Source organism: Neomonachus schauinslandi, chromosome 15, assembly GCF_002201575.2.
Source record: "Neomonachus schauinslandi chromosome 15, ASM220157v2, whole genome shotgun sequence".
Lineage (NCBI taxonomy): Eukaryota > Metazoa > Chordata > Mammalia > Carnivora > Phocidae > Neomonachus > Neomonachus schauinslandi.
This window is the reverse complement of record NC_058417.1, coordinates 37,660,551-37,676,382: the sequence shown is the minus strand read 5'-3', so window position 1 is coordinate 37,676,382 and position 15,832 is coordinate 37,660,551. Positions and strand designations below refer to the sequence as shown.

The 15,832-nt window shown below is 54.5% G+C and overlaps 1 protein-coding gene across 1 annotated transcript in view; it reads right to left on the bottom strand.

Annotated features, from left to right (window-relative positions):
- Window positions 1-1,942: 1,942 nt before the first annotated feature.
- Window positions 1,943-15,832, bottom strand: part of LASP1 (LIM and SH3 protein 1) — a 38,950-nt gene continuing 25,060 nt past the window's right edge. Inside the window, exons 5-7 of the mRNA XM_021704168.2 lie at window positions 7,048-7,174; window positions 6,534-6,637; window positions 1,943-4,035 (exon numbers count right to left, since the gene is read on the bottom strand). Coding sequence (XP_021559843.1) covers window positions 3,862-4,035; window positions 6,534-6,637; window positions 7,048-7,174 — 405 coding nt within the window. The 3' untranslated portion in view covers window positions 1,943-3,861. The remainder of the gene's footprint in view (window positions 4,036-6,533; window positions 6,638-7,047; window positions 7,175-15,832) is intronic.

Below are 15,832 nucleotides of genomic sequence, written 5' to 3'. Positions count from 1 at the left end.
TACACTGCTCCAGCCCTGCAGACCCACCTCTTTCCTTCTCCTCACGACCAAGGCTCCCCCTTCCAACTCCGCCGCGGCCTTCCTGCTGAGCCCCCCAGCGGGAAGTGCCCCTCTGCACAAAGCAGCTGGACGGGAGACACGGGCCTGGGAGGGAAGGCTCCAGACTCCTTCTCTACCACTGTCCCCTTCCCAACCCTGCAGAAGAGGGGAGGCCACCTGGCCTTCTGGTGGGAAGTCGGACCCAGAGCATCTGGAGCAAATGGACGGGGGCGGGGGGAGGGGGATACAGAGACTTGAGCTGCAAAGGGCAGGGGCGCAGGGCCCCCCGTGGCGAGGCAGCGTGGCGTGAAGCTGTGACCGTCGCACTGCGGGTCCTAAGACCGCGGGCCCTGCCACCAAATCACGGCCTCCCCGGGTTTCAGAACCCCATCCGTGAGACAGACATGGCCGTAGGTCCTCGGCTGACGCATACTGCTTTGGGCTGGTAGGATGGCTTCATCCCGTCGTAGCCCACACCGACTGACCCCCCGTCATTTCATTCCTCATACTGCGCCACGCTCTTCCCGGGCGCCAGGCAGCGGCGGGGGCGGGGCTAAAATGGCATCAGTGCGACACATCCTTGAAGAGCAGCAACGGGCCTGGCCCAGGGCGGGCCCTGGGGATTTCGAGGACTTCGACCCATTACCTGCCCTGTGAGGGCCCTGGCTAGCGGGGAGGCAGGTGTTAACCAGGGAAGTCAGACAGGGAGAGGGAAATCCAGGAGCTCGGGGACGTGTCCGGGAGGGCCACCACGCTGGGCAGGTGCAGAGTGGCAGGAAGAATTCTCCGTGAGGAGGAGATGCCAAGTCCCCATCGCAGAGCCAGCTTCTGCTCCAGGCTGACAGCTTTCAAACTGGTCACTCTCTCCCTGAAGGGCAGCAGGGCTGTCGGGAGGGCGCTGGGCTAATGGCCCGAACACCTGGTGCGTGCGCATGCACAAACACACACACACACACACACACGCAGACGTTTGCACACACAGCACTTCAGAGCCAGAGAGAAAACCAAGTCCACAGGTAAAAATTATACTTTTATTATTTGAGTCACCAGGAGAAAGATTCACTTGTGGTCCAAGTCAAATGTTGAGAATCATAACAGGCCAGAAAGAGTTGATCCCAAGCACAAGCCCACGAGGGAGGGGACCAGAACAGACCAAGAAAAGACAACCACCCCATATAAAAAGATGAACGGACGGTTTCACACACACACAAACACACACACACACACACACACGGATGAAATGTTTGGACAGAGGCAAATTTCACATGGTCATTTGTTTCTTTTTAAATACAGGTTTGTGGGGTGGTATTTTTTTTTTCCAGCTATTAAAAAAAAAAAAAAAGGCCCAAAAGTGCGTATGTGAGAGGAAAAAGGCAGAAATGAAGCAGTAAGGTCATTTTCCCTGGAGGGACATGAGGAAGAAAATAGGAAGCAGTGTGACAGAATTCACTTTTCTCACCACTGGGCTTCTTGTATTTTCTTATTGGTCCACTAAAGTTATATTCACATTCTAGCTTTGATGCATCGTCTTTCCTGGGATTAGATTGGCCGAAGACCTTTGTGAACTGTATGAAAAGGCCAGGGACTCGGCCCAACCCTCGGTTCTGTGCTCTCGCAGGGATGGATGGTTCTGCAAAGAAGCAAGAATGCCTAGCAGCCCCCGGGTCCCTCAGCACCAGTGTGACAGTCCTTCTCTCTGCGGGTGTATAAGAAAAAGTCCCCTATTCTTAGGATGGGAGGAGCAGAGGGGCCGGCAGCAAGATTCGGGTGGCTGGCCTGCCTTGTTTTGGAAGGAAAACGAAGCGAAGGGAAAACAGGCCGCTTCTTGCTCCTCTAGCCTTTCCTCCCGCCTCTCTCCACGCTCCCAGCAAATCCTCCAACAGGAGGTGTCTCTCACCTTTGGTCCCCAAATCCAAGTTGTGCTTTGAGATCAAGAGTTTGAAAGGTGTGGACTCGTGCCTCCCCCAAAGCTCCCCAAACTGTTTCCTCTCTGCCTCCCTCATCCCCCAAATCGTCCAACAATAAAGACCCTCCACCTGCCTTCACTTCGGCCAGGGCCAGAGGAGAGAGATGGGTCAGGCAGGGGGCTTCCCAGGGGCTTCCCCCCCAACCCCCCGCCAACAGTCATTTCTTCATCCTTCTGATTTGGGGAAAATATTCCGTTAACCCCCAAGCAGTGAGGACCTGATTGCTGAGATTTGCCTGCAGGGTCCCCCCCGTCCCCTGAAGGGACAAGGAGGCAAAGATGTCAACTGGGGAGCCTGAGGTGAAGACAGGAGGAGGAGGAGGCCCAAAGGGGTACTGAGAGAGCCCAGAGATGAATAAAGCCAAGCAAGGGTCATCACAGCTGCCAACGAGCGAGAGAAGGGACTTGGAGATAGCACCATCTTTCCCTTCCTCATCCCGGGGTCTGTGCTTCCAGTTTTGAAGCCCTGGGACCTTCTCCTTCTGCTTCCAAGGGGGCCTGAGGTTAGCGAGGGGGAGGCCGGGGGCCGGCGAGGCACCCCCAGTGTGGGTGACACAAGGTGGTCTGGTGCCCTCCTCTGCAGCCCAGGGCACAGATTTGGGGGGAAAGAACAGGCCTAGAGCCACGAAGCCTGCCCCCACCCTCACCCCAGCAAGCTGCGGGCCCCAACATCAGCCCCACCAACTCTACAACCACCCCCCCTTTACCTCTGCCCGGCACACCGGCAGGGGGGTGGGTGGGCTTCCGCTGTTTGGCAATCGAAGGAAAGGAGTAATTTTCACACCAAACAAACCACGAGGGACTTCTCTCCCCTGGGGCCCTCCCAGAGACTCCCACGGGCCTGGACCCTGACTGCCTCGTTGCCACTAGCCTGGCAGATACAGACGTGCTCCTTCCCCCGCATGCGGAGTCCTGGAGACGGAGAGGTCCTGTGGCTTTGCACAGTTCCGGTCCACTTGGCTTTGGGCTGAGGAGGGGTGGCCGAGAGAGGCCTGAGACATCTTCCCATGGGGAGGAGGGGGGGTGGCCCACCTAACCCAGAGCTCAGGGGGGCTGGCTCACGGTGCAGGAGACAGCCGGGGCGCCTGGGGACTGGGGAGAGGGGGAAGGAAAGGGGCTGTGGGAGAGAACACCCCGTTCCCCTCCTTCCTGCAGCTGTCCCTAAAAGTAAGAAAGGCGAGAGCACTTGACTCAAGCCGTGCTTCCTGGGGAGCTCCTCGCCCACACGGCTCTGCGTGGGCAGGAGAGCGAAATCACAGTGTGAGAAGGAACACATGTGGGGAGGGACGAATGAACCCCAACGCGGGAACTCTACCCTCCTCTGTGGTCCTTGAGAGTGGGAGAGGGTGGTGAGGGGCCCCCTCGGAGGGCCGGCAGCCCTGTCTTTGAGAAGCAGAGGCAAAGCCCCTCCCAGGGGCAAGGGTGGTGGGGTCCCATCTGGGAATGCATGGAGCCCCTCCCCTGGGAGTCCTGGAAAGTTGGGGTGTGTGAGGAGGGCAGGAAGGTCTGAGGGGGCAGGAAAGAGAGAAGGCAGAGGCCTGGGAGCCAACGGGTCTCCAATCCCAGACCAGCTCCCCGGGCCTCAGCCCCTGCTACCCGCCCCAGAGCTCCACACCTGTTCCGTCCAGAGAGAAAACCGAGAAGTTGGTCAAGGGGAAAACCTGCCAGAGGAAGAGCCCGCGAAAGTGGCAGAACAAGGCTTCAGTTGGCAAGAGAAGCTGGAGGGGGGTGGGAATAAACAAGCTGTCGCAGATTTAAAAAAACAGAGACACTGAAGGGTGGACAGGTCCGCCCAGGACAGATGCGATGGCGTGGAATGCACTGGAGACGGCCGGGGGCGGGGCGGGGCCGGGGGCTCAGATGGCCTCCACGTAGTTGGCCGGCAGCATTCCCGTGTCGCCGGTGCGCTCCACCGTCCCGTACATCCAGCCGTCGTCGATCTGCTGCACGTTGACGATGGTGTCCCCGTCCTGGAAGGAGACTTCGTCCTCGTCCGCGGCGCTGTAGTCATACACGGCGCGGTACCGCTTCTGCAAGGGTGGGGACGCAGTCGGCCCAGGGCCCGGCCCTTCTTTCTAACCCCATGGGACCCCGGGAAGAGCCTGGACGAGCAAGAAGCCGGGGCTGGGGGGCCGAGAAGGCTCTGCCGTGAATTTTCTCACCTCTGGGTCTCAATGTCTGAGACCCGTCACCCTCTCCAGCCCTATCTGGCATCTCCGAAGAGCCAGGCTCTGGGACGGGGACTGAGATTTGCCACAGCTCTGCCCCACCTCTTGCAACAGGAATGCAGCAGGTCCAGTGAATACGAGGCTTGGTGGTGTTTTAAAGACCTCGTCTGGGGAGAAAAATCTCCAGGGGCCACAAGAGGTTCCACTCTCCAACCTCAGCCAAAATCCTAAGTTTAAGCCCCTGGCCTGGGAAATGCCAAGTGAAAGCACCTGCCGTCCACCTGTGGTCTTGGAGGTGGGCAAGATTCTAACGTCCTCACTGCCCTTTACGTGGACTTGACTCTGGGGGTCAGCTCAGCCTTCATGGTCCCCCAGCCTGGGCCCTGGGATCTGTGTGCCCATGGGTCCAGGACTGGAGGGGCCCCTCAGGGACCTCCCAGATCTGCCCCCATGGCTCCACTCCACTGGGACCCCTGCTCAGCCCTTCTGTTTCTGGCCTCTGATCTGTTCATCCACTGTGATCTCAGGGGGAGCTTTCCAAACTGCAAACCTGGTCCTGTTACTCCCTGGCTTTAAAATCCTTCAGCAGTGTCCCACCTTCTTTAGCACCAAATTTCTTTCTTTCTTTTTTTTTTTTTAAGATTTTATTTTTAAGTAATCTCTACACCTAACGTAGACCCTGAGATCAGGAGTCACATGCTCTATCGACCGAGGCAGCCAGCACCAAATTGCAAACTTTCTTTTGAGAAACCAGCTCCATCAGCCCCAAAGGCTATGTGTGGGATTAAGAGGTCACACCCCGCCCCACGCTCTGCCTCTACCTCCTGGGCTGAAGAGCCACCAGGACGCCTGCATCCTGCAACAGCCTCCTCCCTGGTCTCCCTGGTCTCCCTGCTTCCACCCTCAACCTTCTGCAGCCTCTGCTCCCTGAGCCCCCAGAGTGATCCTTTGAAAACATAAATCAAAACCTGTCACGCTGCACAGCTCACCAATCACAAAGGCCTTCCTGTGGCCTACGAGTCCCTGCATGATCTGACCTTATCTCCTACCCTCTTCCCCCTCTAATCGCCTTGGCCTTCCTGCTGGCCCCAAGGCCTTTGCAGTTGCTTTCTCCCTGAACCACTCACTCTTTCATCTTATTGCGGACTCTGCTGCTCTTCCTCCAATCACTCTGCTGCCTTTTTCTTCCCAGCATGTGCCACTATCGGACCTTAAATATTATACACCTACTTATTCATTGCCTTCTTATTTGTCTCCCTGACTGAAATATAAGCTCCAAAATGGCAGGAAGGCGGTCTTTTATTCAGAGCCAAACCCCTAGTTATCCAAAACAGGTTTAGCGAGTATGTGAAGGACTGGCTAGTCTATCTGGAATCTTATCCTACAGATGACTTCTCAGGTCCTGCCCAGCACCCCACAGGGCATGGACAATCCCTTGTTTACTCCCTTGTGCCCAGGGCATGAGGCTCCAGGAGGACACCTATCTCAGGCTATTTTACTTCTTTAAGTATCGTCTCTCCTGCTCCTCCATGAGCTACTTCCGATTCCCAGGAACCGAGCACAGAGGAGCTGAGTGCAGCCAGGAGCTCAGGCTGGGTCATGGGATAGGCAGCAGGGTTTACAGACCAGGGACTTCAACTCTAAGGACGGTAAGCTTGATCCTGCCCCATTTCCTACTTTGCTCATCACTGACTTGGCAACGTCGCTGAGTGCCCGCTCTGCCCGACTCAGAGCCGCTGAACCAAGAGGACATGGCCCTGCCCGCACAGAGCTGCAAATCCAGCAGGGGATGCACACAGAAGTTAATAAACAGAACGGTTCTGAGTTGGGAAAAGTGCTCTGAAGGGAACTGGTGGGGTGGGGGGGCAGTGATAGAGAGGTCAGGAGAGACCCATTTGACATCCGGGGGTTTGGGAGGACCCCTCGGAGGCAGGGGCAAGCTGAGATCTGAAGGATGTTGGGGGGGTCATGCTCATGAAGAGTGGGGAGCAGGACCAAGGTCTGGAAGGCCCCAGACAGAAAGGTGCCTCATATGCTCCTGGGAAGCTAGAGGCAGGAAACTAAGCAGGGGGAGGTGACTTGTGCAAGCTACACCTGGAGCTGGAACGCTGAGCCCCAACCCCAGCCCAGGGCTCGGTGCACTGACCACAATGCGTCTGCTCAGAGGCTGAGGTCCTTATCACCTGCCGAGGACACTAGGAGCTGGGGTCAAAGGTCAGGGGAAGCCAAGCCTCCTGGTTGGGTTTCTAAGGAGAGCCTAGGAGCTGTGACCACGAGGCCTTCCCTGAGCCCATCCACCTCTGGCCTCCTCAGGCTTCCGACCCCTGTCCCACCTCCCAGCTCCAGGCAGAGCGACTCACCCCGCCCCCGCCTGGGGCACTGCGTGGTATGGAGACCGAGGCCGCAGGCTCCTTGTAACCACCATAGGACTGAGCCACCTGCTGCGGCTGGGGCTGCTGGTAAACTGCAAGAGGCGGGGGACGGGGCTCAGAAACTGTCATGCCAAACCCAATCCCTCCCAGACCTCCGTCCTTCCCCCATGAGGCCCCTATCACGTGCTTCCACCCCGCCCAACCTTGCTCAGCCCTCACTTCTCAAAGGCTCATCTGCCTGGGCGTGCACATCTGCTGGTGTTGCATACTCTACCACAGGGGCTGTATCTCCACCAACATGCTGGGACCTGGCATGGACCCTGACCCCGGTGCTCACGGCCCCCCCCACACCCCACACCCCCCCTCCCGCGCTGGGATGGGGCCTGAGGGCTTGTGCAAGCGCACACGGGTGTGCCCATGCACAAGGATTCTCTGCAACCTCCTCCCCATCCCACAGCGGGCCTGCTCTCAGGCCCGTCCCCTCCACAGGCCTCACGCTCACCCGGGGCGCTGGCTGGGATGTGGTGGGGCGGCTGCTGCCGTTCCTGGGCATCCCGGCGTTCAGGCTCCAGGCCCTCGCCCCCGCTGGGGCCCATGCGGCTCTTCTCAAACTCCTCGTGGTATTTTATCTGTGGTGGCAGAAAGGGCTGGGTGAAGGACTCGGCAAACCAAGCAAAGCTCCCTTCCTGTGGCCACTTAAGATCTCCCAGGAGAGACTCCCTGAGGGCTACAGGCAGAGGGAACCAGATTCCTGTGTGCCCTTGGACAAGCTACTTAACCTTGCTGGGCCTCAGTCTCCACCTCTGTAATACGGGCCATCCGGTCTACCTCAGGCGTTGCGGAAGGATGACAGGGACGCCTGCTGAGTACCTGCTGGGCGCCAGGCACCGCGCTAAGCGTTCTACCTCACAGGCCCATTTTAGCCTGTCGGCGCCCAGGAGGGGGTATATGACAGTCCCCGTCTAACAAGAAGGAAACAAAGGCACTGACAAGCTGAGTGAGTCGCCCCGGATCATGCAGATTCCGGGGCCCATGCGCTTAATCACGAGGCAATCCGGCCTCTGTGGGTGTGACATCACAGAGCTCCGCTGAGGACCCCAGGCTGGAGGACAAGCAACGCGGGGTCCTCCCTCCTCATCAAGGAAGGGAGGAGAGCAAAGCCTGCCCTGTTCTCTGGAGCAGAAGGAACCAGTGAGTCTGTGCCCCAAGGCCTGATGGGAGCTGTTCCGAACCAGGGCAGTCCCTTTTGGCATCCGCTCCCACTTCCTCTGCTGCCTTCTCTCCCACTCGTTGGCATTCGCTCTGCAAGGAGGGCAAGAGTTAACACTTGGCCAGGCAGGGCTAACACCTAGCAGCTGGGCTAAAGGTCTGCGGGCGTGGCCTGGGCTGGCAGGACGGGCAGGGCGGCCGCAATGCCCCACCTCGGGGTCTGGGTCACCACCAGCCCCTCCCTTCCCTGCCCCTTCCCTTCGGGCCCCAGCAGGGACCCATCCCCAAATGGTGAGATGGGCTGAGTGTCCTTCCCTCAGGGGGAGGCAGCCAGCCTTGGCCAGACTGAAAACCTACGGGATCCCTCAACTCCTACTCGGAGGGGTGAAGGAGTGAAGTTTTCAGACACAGGGCCAGTGCCCTGCTCTGAGATTCTGAAGACAAGAGCAAAAGGCGAGTGTCCCTGAGCCCCACTCCCTCAGTGACCCCTGTCCACTGGGGGGGTGGGGCACGACACGGAGAGGGGCCACCCCTCCTGAGGTCTTGAGGCTCACAAGGCAACTGCCCTTCCGACTTTTGTCCTAGGGGTTAGAAGGGTCAGCTTCCTGTGTTTACTTTCTGTGGAAGAAAAGAGACCTGACCCTGGGAACTAGTGACCAGGGGAAGGGGAGTGCATGTGTAGAAGCGGACAGAGGCCTGCACTAGGGGGACAGGTGTCCCTAATGCTGGGGGCCCAGCTTCTCTGGGTGTGAAGGGGTGACAGGGAGCCCTGGGGAAGAGGGTACATCGGTCCCAGCTCCTTTTCCCTATCAAGGAGCCAATGCTTAGAGCTATCCCCACTCAGTGTCCTACAGACTCAGTCCCTCAGCGTTTCCACAAGTGGCTGGTAGAATCGCTCTTGGTTCTTACAAAGCCACTACACAGGAGTGAATATTTATAAAATTAGGGCCAGCTGCCCCAGGTGGATGGAGTCGTGGCGGCCAGAACACAAAAGAACCCTCCCCACCACCACCGACGTACATACCACCTCTTACTGTTAATATTAATAACCTTCCCATTTGCTCAGTGACTCACACTGAGTGCACGAAGGCCCTCTGAGCATTATCTCCTCTGGCCCCGGTGATAATCACCCTAGAAAAAGAAGCTGGACAGGTACACTTTAATTCCCATTTTACAGAAGAGGAAAACGTGCTCAGTTCAATGACTTCCCAAGACAGAGCTTTCATTGCTCAGGAAGGGCTGAGGCTGGTAACATAGACACAGTCACTGCTAGATAGGCCCTCTCCTGGGGGCAGGTGCGGAGCAGGGTGACCACATGCCCAAGCCCCCCCCCCATCCTACTTCACGTCTATTGTTCTGGAATAAACGTGAGTAGCGCGCCTCTCACTCCAACAGGGACAATGACCACAAGGTCACCCTAACTTTGAGGAAGAAGAGGCAGCACAGCAGGGATAAGTGGGGTGCAGCCCCTCCGCCTGGGCCAACTGGGATGGCCCCACCACTCCCCACTTCCTCTCCCTCCCTTCCCCAGCAAGTGAGAAAATTGTGTTATTTCTTTGCCGACCCACCGAATGGCGTGAGAAACAAATAGGCACGCTAAAGGGAGTCTGCATATCCGAAAGGGAAAGAAACATTTTCCAGACTCCAGGGGTCTGGCTGGTTCCTGCTCCACAGTTAGCAGAGTTCGATCTTCCAAGAGCCCTAAATAGGGGTCACCATAAGCCCAAAGGTGTCACCAGGGCCTCAGCTTAAGAACTGTCAAGGGAAGGGCACCTGGTGGCTCAGTCGGTTAAGCGTCCGACTCTTGGTTTCGGCTCAGGTCATGATTTCATGGGTCATGGGATCGAGCCCCTGTGTAGCTCTGCACTCAGCGTGGAGTCTGCTTGAAAGCTTCTCTCCCCTCTGCCCCTCCTCCCACTCTCTCTCTTCCTCTCTTTCCGTCTCTCTCAAATAAATAAATAAGTCTTAAAAAAAAATAACTGTCGTGGGCCCCCGAGCACCCTGTTCTATGCCCAGAAGGTCCAAGCGCACATGGGTTGAGAGGCCCAAGCCCCTGCTGGCCAGGGCTCCGGAATGACTAGTGGAAGGTCCATTCCACAGCTAAATAAAGAAACCCATTTTCTCGGCTAGCCATCATTCTGTTTTCTGAACCCCTGCTCTCCTGATTGTGGTGGAAAACAAAGGTCTGACGATGCACGACGTTCCCACATGATTCTACATCATGGTCCAAAAGGGAACACAGGCTCTGAATGGAATCATCAACTCACCAGCCAGAGTCTACTTTTTTTATAACAATGTCTCCCACTTTCTGAGGGCTGATTTTGTGCCCTTGCATGGATTATTCATTTCCTTTTCTCAGCCAGCCCTACGACAATGTATCACTATCACCCCCCGTTTTATAGATGGGGAAATCGACACTCAGAGGAGGGTAACTGGTGGGTTAGCAGAATCCAGTTTTCACATTGCATCCTTACATCTCAGCTACCATGTAATACTGCTCCTATCACAGACTAACAATATGTCTTTTTTAAACAAACGTGAATCTGTGTTCACCTTCATTAGTCGTCAGAGAAATGCAAGTTAAAACCACAGAAGATACCATTACACACAATCAAAATGGCTAAAGTGGGAGTAAGTCTAAGGATGTAGAGCAATGGAAACTCATCACTGCTGGCAGAATAAATCAGTACAGCCACTTGAAAAATAGATCAGCATTATCTGGTAAGATAGAAGGATCGTAAACTCTAAGACCCGGCAAGTCCACTCCACGTGAACACCAGGAAATATGGGGACATCCAGAGCGTGTGGAAGTAATCTCAAGTCCTACACCAGAATTGATAAACATGGTATAAGCATTAAATGGAATACTATTCGGCAATGAAAAAGAATGACCTATAGCTACGTGCAAATATGTAGATGAATCTTTAAACCCAGTGTTGACCAAAGGCAGACAGACACAAAAAGGGTGTCTGGGTGGCTCAGTCGTTAAGCGTCTGCCTTCGGCTCAGGTCATGATCCCAGGGTCCTGGGTTCAAGCCCGCATCGGACTCCCTGCTCCGCGGGGAGCTTGCTTCTCCCTCTCCCACTCCCCCTGCTTGTGTTCCCTCTCTTGCTCTCTGTCAAATAAATAAATAAAATCTTAAAAAAAAAAAAGACACAAAAAGAATACCTAGTATATGTTCAAAGTCAGGAAAAACAAAACTATGGCATTTAGTAATACGTAGTTATATATTAAAATTAGAAAAAAGAGGGGTGCCCGAGGCTCCATTGGTTAAGTGTCTGCCTTCCACTCAGGTCATGATCCCAGAGTCCAGGGATTAAGCCTCACATCGGGCTCCCTGCTCAGTGGGGAGTCTGCTTCTCCTTCTGCCCCTCACCCTGCTTGTGCCCTCTCCCTCTCTCAAATAAATAAATAAAATATTTAAAAAATAAAATAAAATTAGAAAAGAGAAAGCACAGCACATGCTCTCAAAAATTCCACGAGCCTGCCTCCCGGTCATTTGACCCTGGGCATGGAATTTTTGTTTGACATTACTATTTACTACTGATTAGGCCCAGCCTCTAAAGACTGAAGCTAACTTACAGAATACGTGTTGCTAATTATTTTTCACCGATAGAAATGCAAAGCATTTCTGCCTGTGGCAAAGATATTCCCAAAGTTTATGGTTTTATGGTCCTGTAGAACATTACCCAGTTCTGCAGATAATGGCAGGGCAGTAACCAGTTCTGGGTCTCGTTGTATCCAGCTCTTTGACTAGGCAGCAGGTCTGCCTGTCCTAACCTCCAGCATAATTAAGTGAAATATATGATAAGTGCTCACTGTAGTAGAGTTAGGTTTTTAGCACTTTAAAAGCTCTATTTTTTTTTTTAAGATTTTATTTATTTATTTGCGAGAGAGAGAGAGAGAGAGAAAGAGCACATGAGAGGGGGGAGGGTCAGAGGGAGAAGGAGACTCCCCGCTGAGCAGGGAGCCCCAGGAGGGACTCGATCCCAGGACTCCAGGATCATGACCCGAGATGAAGGCAGTCGCTTAACCAACTGAGCCCCCCAGACGCCCTAAAAGCTCTATTTTAAGAAGAGTTCGGGTTGGGGGGAGGGGAGTTCCGGGAATGTTTCTCCACTTGCACAGTGAACACAGGTGTTTACTTAATGGGTTGTTACTGGGTGTTACATTTCACAGAAAAAGACACAGGACTGTATACAGAAAATCAATATATAAGTAGATATGTAAGGTAAACAAAAGCAGAACTACTCTACCGGGAGGCAGGGGCTCCCATAAAAGGGTCTCAGCCGTGAAAATTTCCCAGCCGTTGGAACTCAGGACCAAAGGCCATTCCAGAAGGATACACTGCATTCCAGAGCATGCAGCCCTAGCCTCTCAACCCTTTCCATACCCTTAACGAAGACACAGTTCCCCCCGAAAATTTCACACATTCTCAGTACCAGACAATGGCCCAACTTCTCAACCAAGCTTTACTCCCTGCCTCTCCTTTAGTCACAGTGCAGAAAGCAGACAGTTCTGCCTTTACAGAAATGATAATTATACTGACCACACTGATCTGATGGATGACAGACCGCACACATCCAAAGCCTTTAAACATCACCTGGGGAGACCAGACACTTTTTCAAAATGGTCTCGCTTGTAAATCCTCTACTCTGGAGCATACTCCTCCGGGGAGGTAAATCTCATCTCTTCCCAAGATGGTCTGACCTCTCTGGAAACAGCTAGGGGTCGTTGGGCGCTAAGCTGGGAAGTGAGTGACAAACTACACAGACTGGATACTAAACAAAGGTGTGGCTCTCTAAACACTATCTTTGCCAAAACTCTTCTGGAGGTTGGGAGAACTTCACGACGGCTCTAAGCGTGGTTTCAAGCTCCCTTAGAGTTCAGAGATGTGGCCGGGCCTGGCACTCTCTGACTTAGGGCTTGGTGAAGCTTTTCCAGGCTTTTAGGTAATGGTTGTCAAACTTCACTGAGCACCACCGGAACCCAGCGAATGTGTTTAAAATGCTGGTTCCTTGATTTCGGCTCAGGTCATGATCTCAGAGTCATGGGATGGAGCTCTGTGTCGGCCTCCCCACTCAGCGAGGAGTCTGCTTGGGATTCTCTCCTTCTCCCTCTGTCCCTCCCCCTACTCTCTCTCTCTCTTTCTCAAATAAATTAAAAAAAAAAAACAAAACAAAATAAAATGGCGGTTCCTGAGCCTTACTCCCAGAAATGCTGAGTCAGGCAGCCTATGAAGAGCCCACCTGTGAGCCTGCATTTTCAATAAACCTTCCCACATCGGGGCATCTGGGTGGCTTAGTCGGTGAAGCACCCAACTCTTGGTTTTGGCTCAGGGCATGATCTTAAGGTTGTGAGATCGAGCCCCGCATCGGGCTCTGCGCTAAGTGCGGACTCTGCTTCAGATTTTCTCTCTGCCCCTCCTCGTTTACACACACAGTCTCTCAAATAAATAAATAAAATCTTTAAAATTAAACAAGACCAAAAAAACCCTTTCCCATGTGATTCTACTACAGCTGTTTATAGAGGCCCACATTGGACAGACTCTAATTGTGTTCACTAAAACCAAGAGTCTTCCAGCTTTGTGGTCGGTCACACCTCAGATGTCCTAGCTAAAGCTGCAAAAGCAGAACCCGGTCAGGTTCAAGCCACCTCCCCCACCTCGGAGCAGAGGACAATCAGCTAATTGCAGCCCTGTGGTTAATGATAAGATGGTTATCTCCTTAGGTGTAGATGTGTTGGCCACAGTGAGTTCTGTTACCAGAGCTCCTCAGATATTAGCACCTCAGATAACTGGGTATGGAATATTCTGGAAGCCTTCCAGAAAGGGAGGCAGGGATGACTGTGCTTGCTTGTCTTCTGCCTCTAAAACCCACAGGCTGGAAGCAATGAGTGAATGTGTTGGGGAGTTGGGGTTGTAGATGAGAGCACGTGTCCTCGCAATGAAAAGGCCACAGAGGCCTGGAGAGTCAAGACTCCAGCTTTGTGAGCCATTCCAGGTTTTCCCCATTGCCCAAGGCTTCCCCTCCCTCCCACTTGCCATGTGGAGAGCTAGAAGACACAGGCCTTCTTTAACCCTCTTTCCCCTGCAGAGGGTCTGGGCAGCGTGGGTGGGGAAGCTCTAGGGTGTGAGGCCAGGCCCTGGCTATAAAGCAACTGAAACAGGCTTTATTTGTGTGTGTGTGTGTGTGAGGGGGTGGGTTAGAGCCCTCCTAGCCCAAGGGAAGCTCTCCATTTCCTCCAGCCACAGATTTCCAAACTGTAGGTCAACGGCCTTGTTGCAAAACCCACTTAGTTTCTCTCATTCTCTCTCTCTCAAATAAATAAATAAAATCTTAAAAAAAAAAAAAAAAAAAAAGAAGTAGATTCTGCGGGGCACCTGGGTGGCTCAGTCGTTAAGCGTCTGCCTTCAGCTCAGGTCATGATCCCAGGGTCCTGGGATCGAGCCCCGCATCGGGCTCCCTGCTCGGCGGGAAGCCTGCTTCTCCCTCTCCCCCTCCCTCTGCTTGTGTTCCCTCTCTCACTGTGTCTCTGTCAAATGAATAAAGAAAGAAATCTTTAAAAAAAAAACCCACTTAGGGGCGCCTGGGTGGCTCAGTTGGTTGGGCGACTGCCTTCGGCTCAGGTCATGATCCTGGAGTCCCGGGATCGAGTCCCACATGGGGCTCCCTGCTCAGCAGGGTGTCTACTTCTCCCTCTGACCCTCCTCCCTCTCATGCTCTCTGTCTCTCATTCTCTCTCGCAAATAAATAAAATCTTAAAAAAAAACCCACTTAGTTACACATTTAGTTAAGTCTACAGCAAGCAAGTTCACAAAATAAAATAGAACAGAAAATATCTGAATGCTCTCCAAGTAGTAAGGACTCTTTGATGAAAGCTTTGATTTGGTTTTCTCTCTAAATAAGGGGGTGGAGGCCTGTTTGGTGGGTCACTATGTGAAATGTACGTTATATCGTAAATTCCAAAGTCTAAAAGCCACAGTCTTGGGCCTGACTGGTTCTCCTGGCCTAGGCCCTGGCTCTGAAATCCACCTGAGCCACTGTGGAAGCCCAATCTAAGCACAGCGCCACCAAGGAGGCTGGGGGCGGGGGGGGAGGCAGGCGGAGGGCTATGGAGGCTGGGGACAGGTGCCAGGTGCCAGGTGGCCCACCAGAATCCCAGACCCTCCGCCCAGAATGACCTTGGGCAACCTGCCGACTCCTTTCTGTTCTAGACATAAGGACAACTGTTTGCCCAGGCCTCCATTTATAGGACCCCCCCCCCCCAAACAGACGAGGCTGGCTGGGCACACACCACAACTCTGTGTCCCAGGCCCCTGTGCCACGGGGTCCCGCACACAGCAGTGTTCCAACCCCCACGTGCCCCAAACTCCCCAGGCAGTTTCCCCACAAACCTAGATACACACGCTGCTGGTCTGTAGCTCTGCCAAGCAGGAAACCAATGCCTATTCCCTGGCCACAGGTGCCCCGGGCCCCTCGCTCTACCACCCACTCTCTACACCCCGTGCTGCCTAGCCAGATGCTGCCGACCATCCCCAGCCCGGGAGAGCCGGGCCGGGGGGTACGGGGCCGGCCTGCGAAGCCAGCCGGGGTTTTTACACAGGAAGGAAGAGCAAGCCGAGGTGGGGGTGGAGGCCGAAGGAGGGCGGAAATACTGCAATATCAGCACCCAGAGACAGACAAGAGGGGGGCTGGCCCTTCCCCACCCCTGCCACCCAGTTATGACCTTTATGCTTAGACAGAACAGTCCGTCTGGACCCTGACACCCACCATAGCTGGGGGGGGCGGGGGGGGCACGTTAGAGAGGGTGTGGAGTGGTTTGGCACACAGGCCCTCCCTGTACAAAAGTTGACTACTTTTATGGTAGAAATGCCATGTGGGCACAGGGTGGAACAGGGGAATATGGGGGTGCACAGAAAAAAGTCATCTGGGAACCCCAGACCCTTCCTTCCCTCTGCTCAAACAGCTGCTACCCAGGCAGGCCAAGAAGAGCTGGGGCGGCAGAAAGCTGGCCTCATTCGTGCCTGTCCAGACCGGCAAGTGGGGGCAGGACGGGGGGGGGGGGGGGGGGGGGG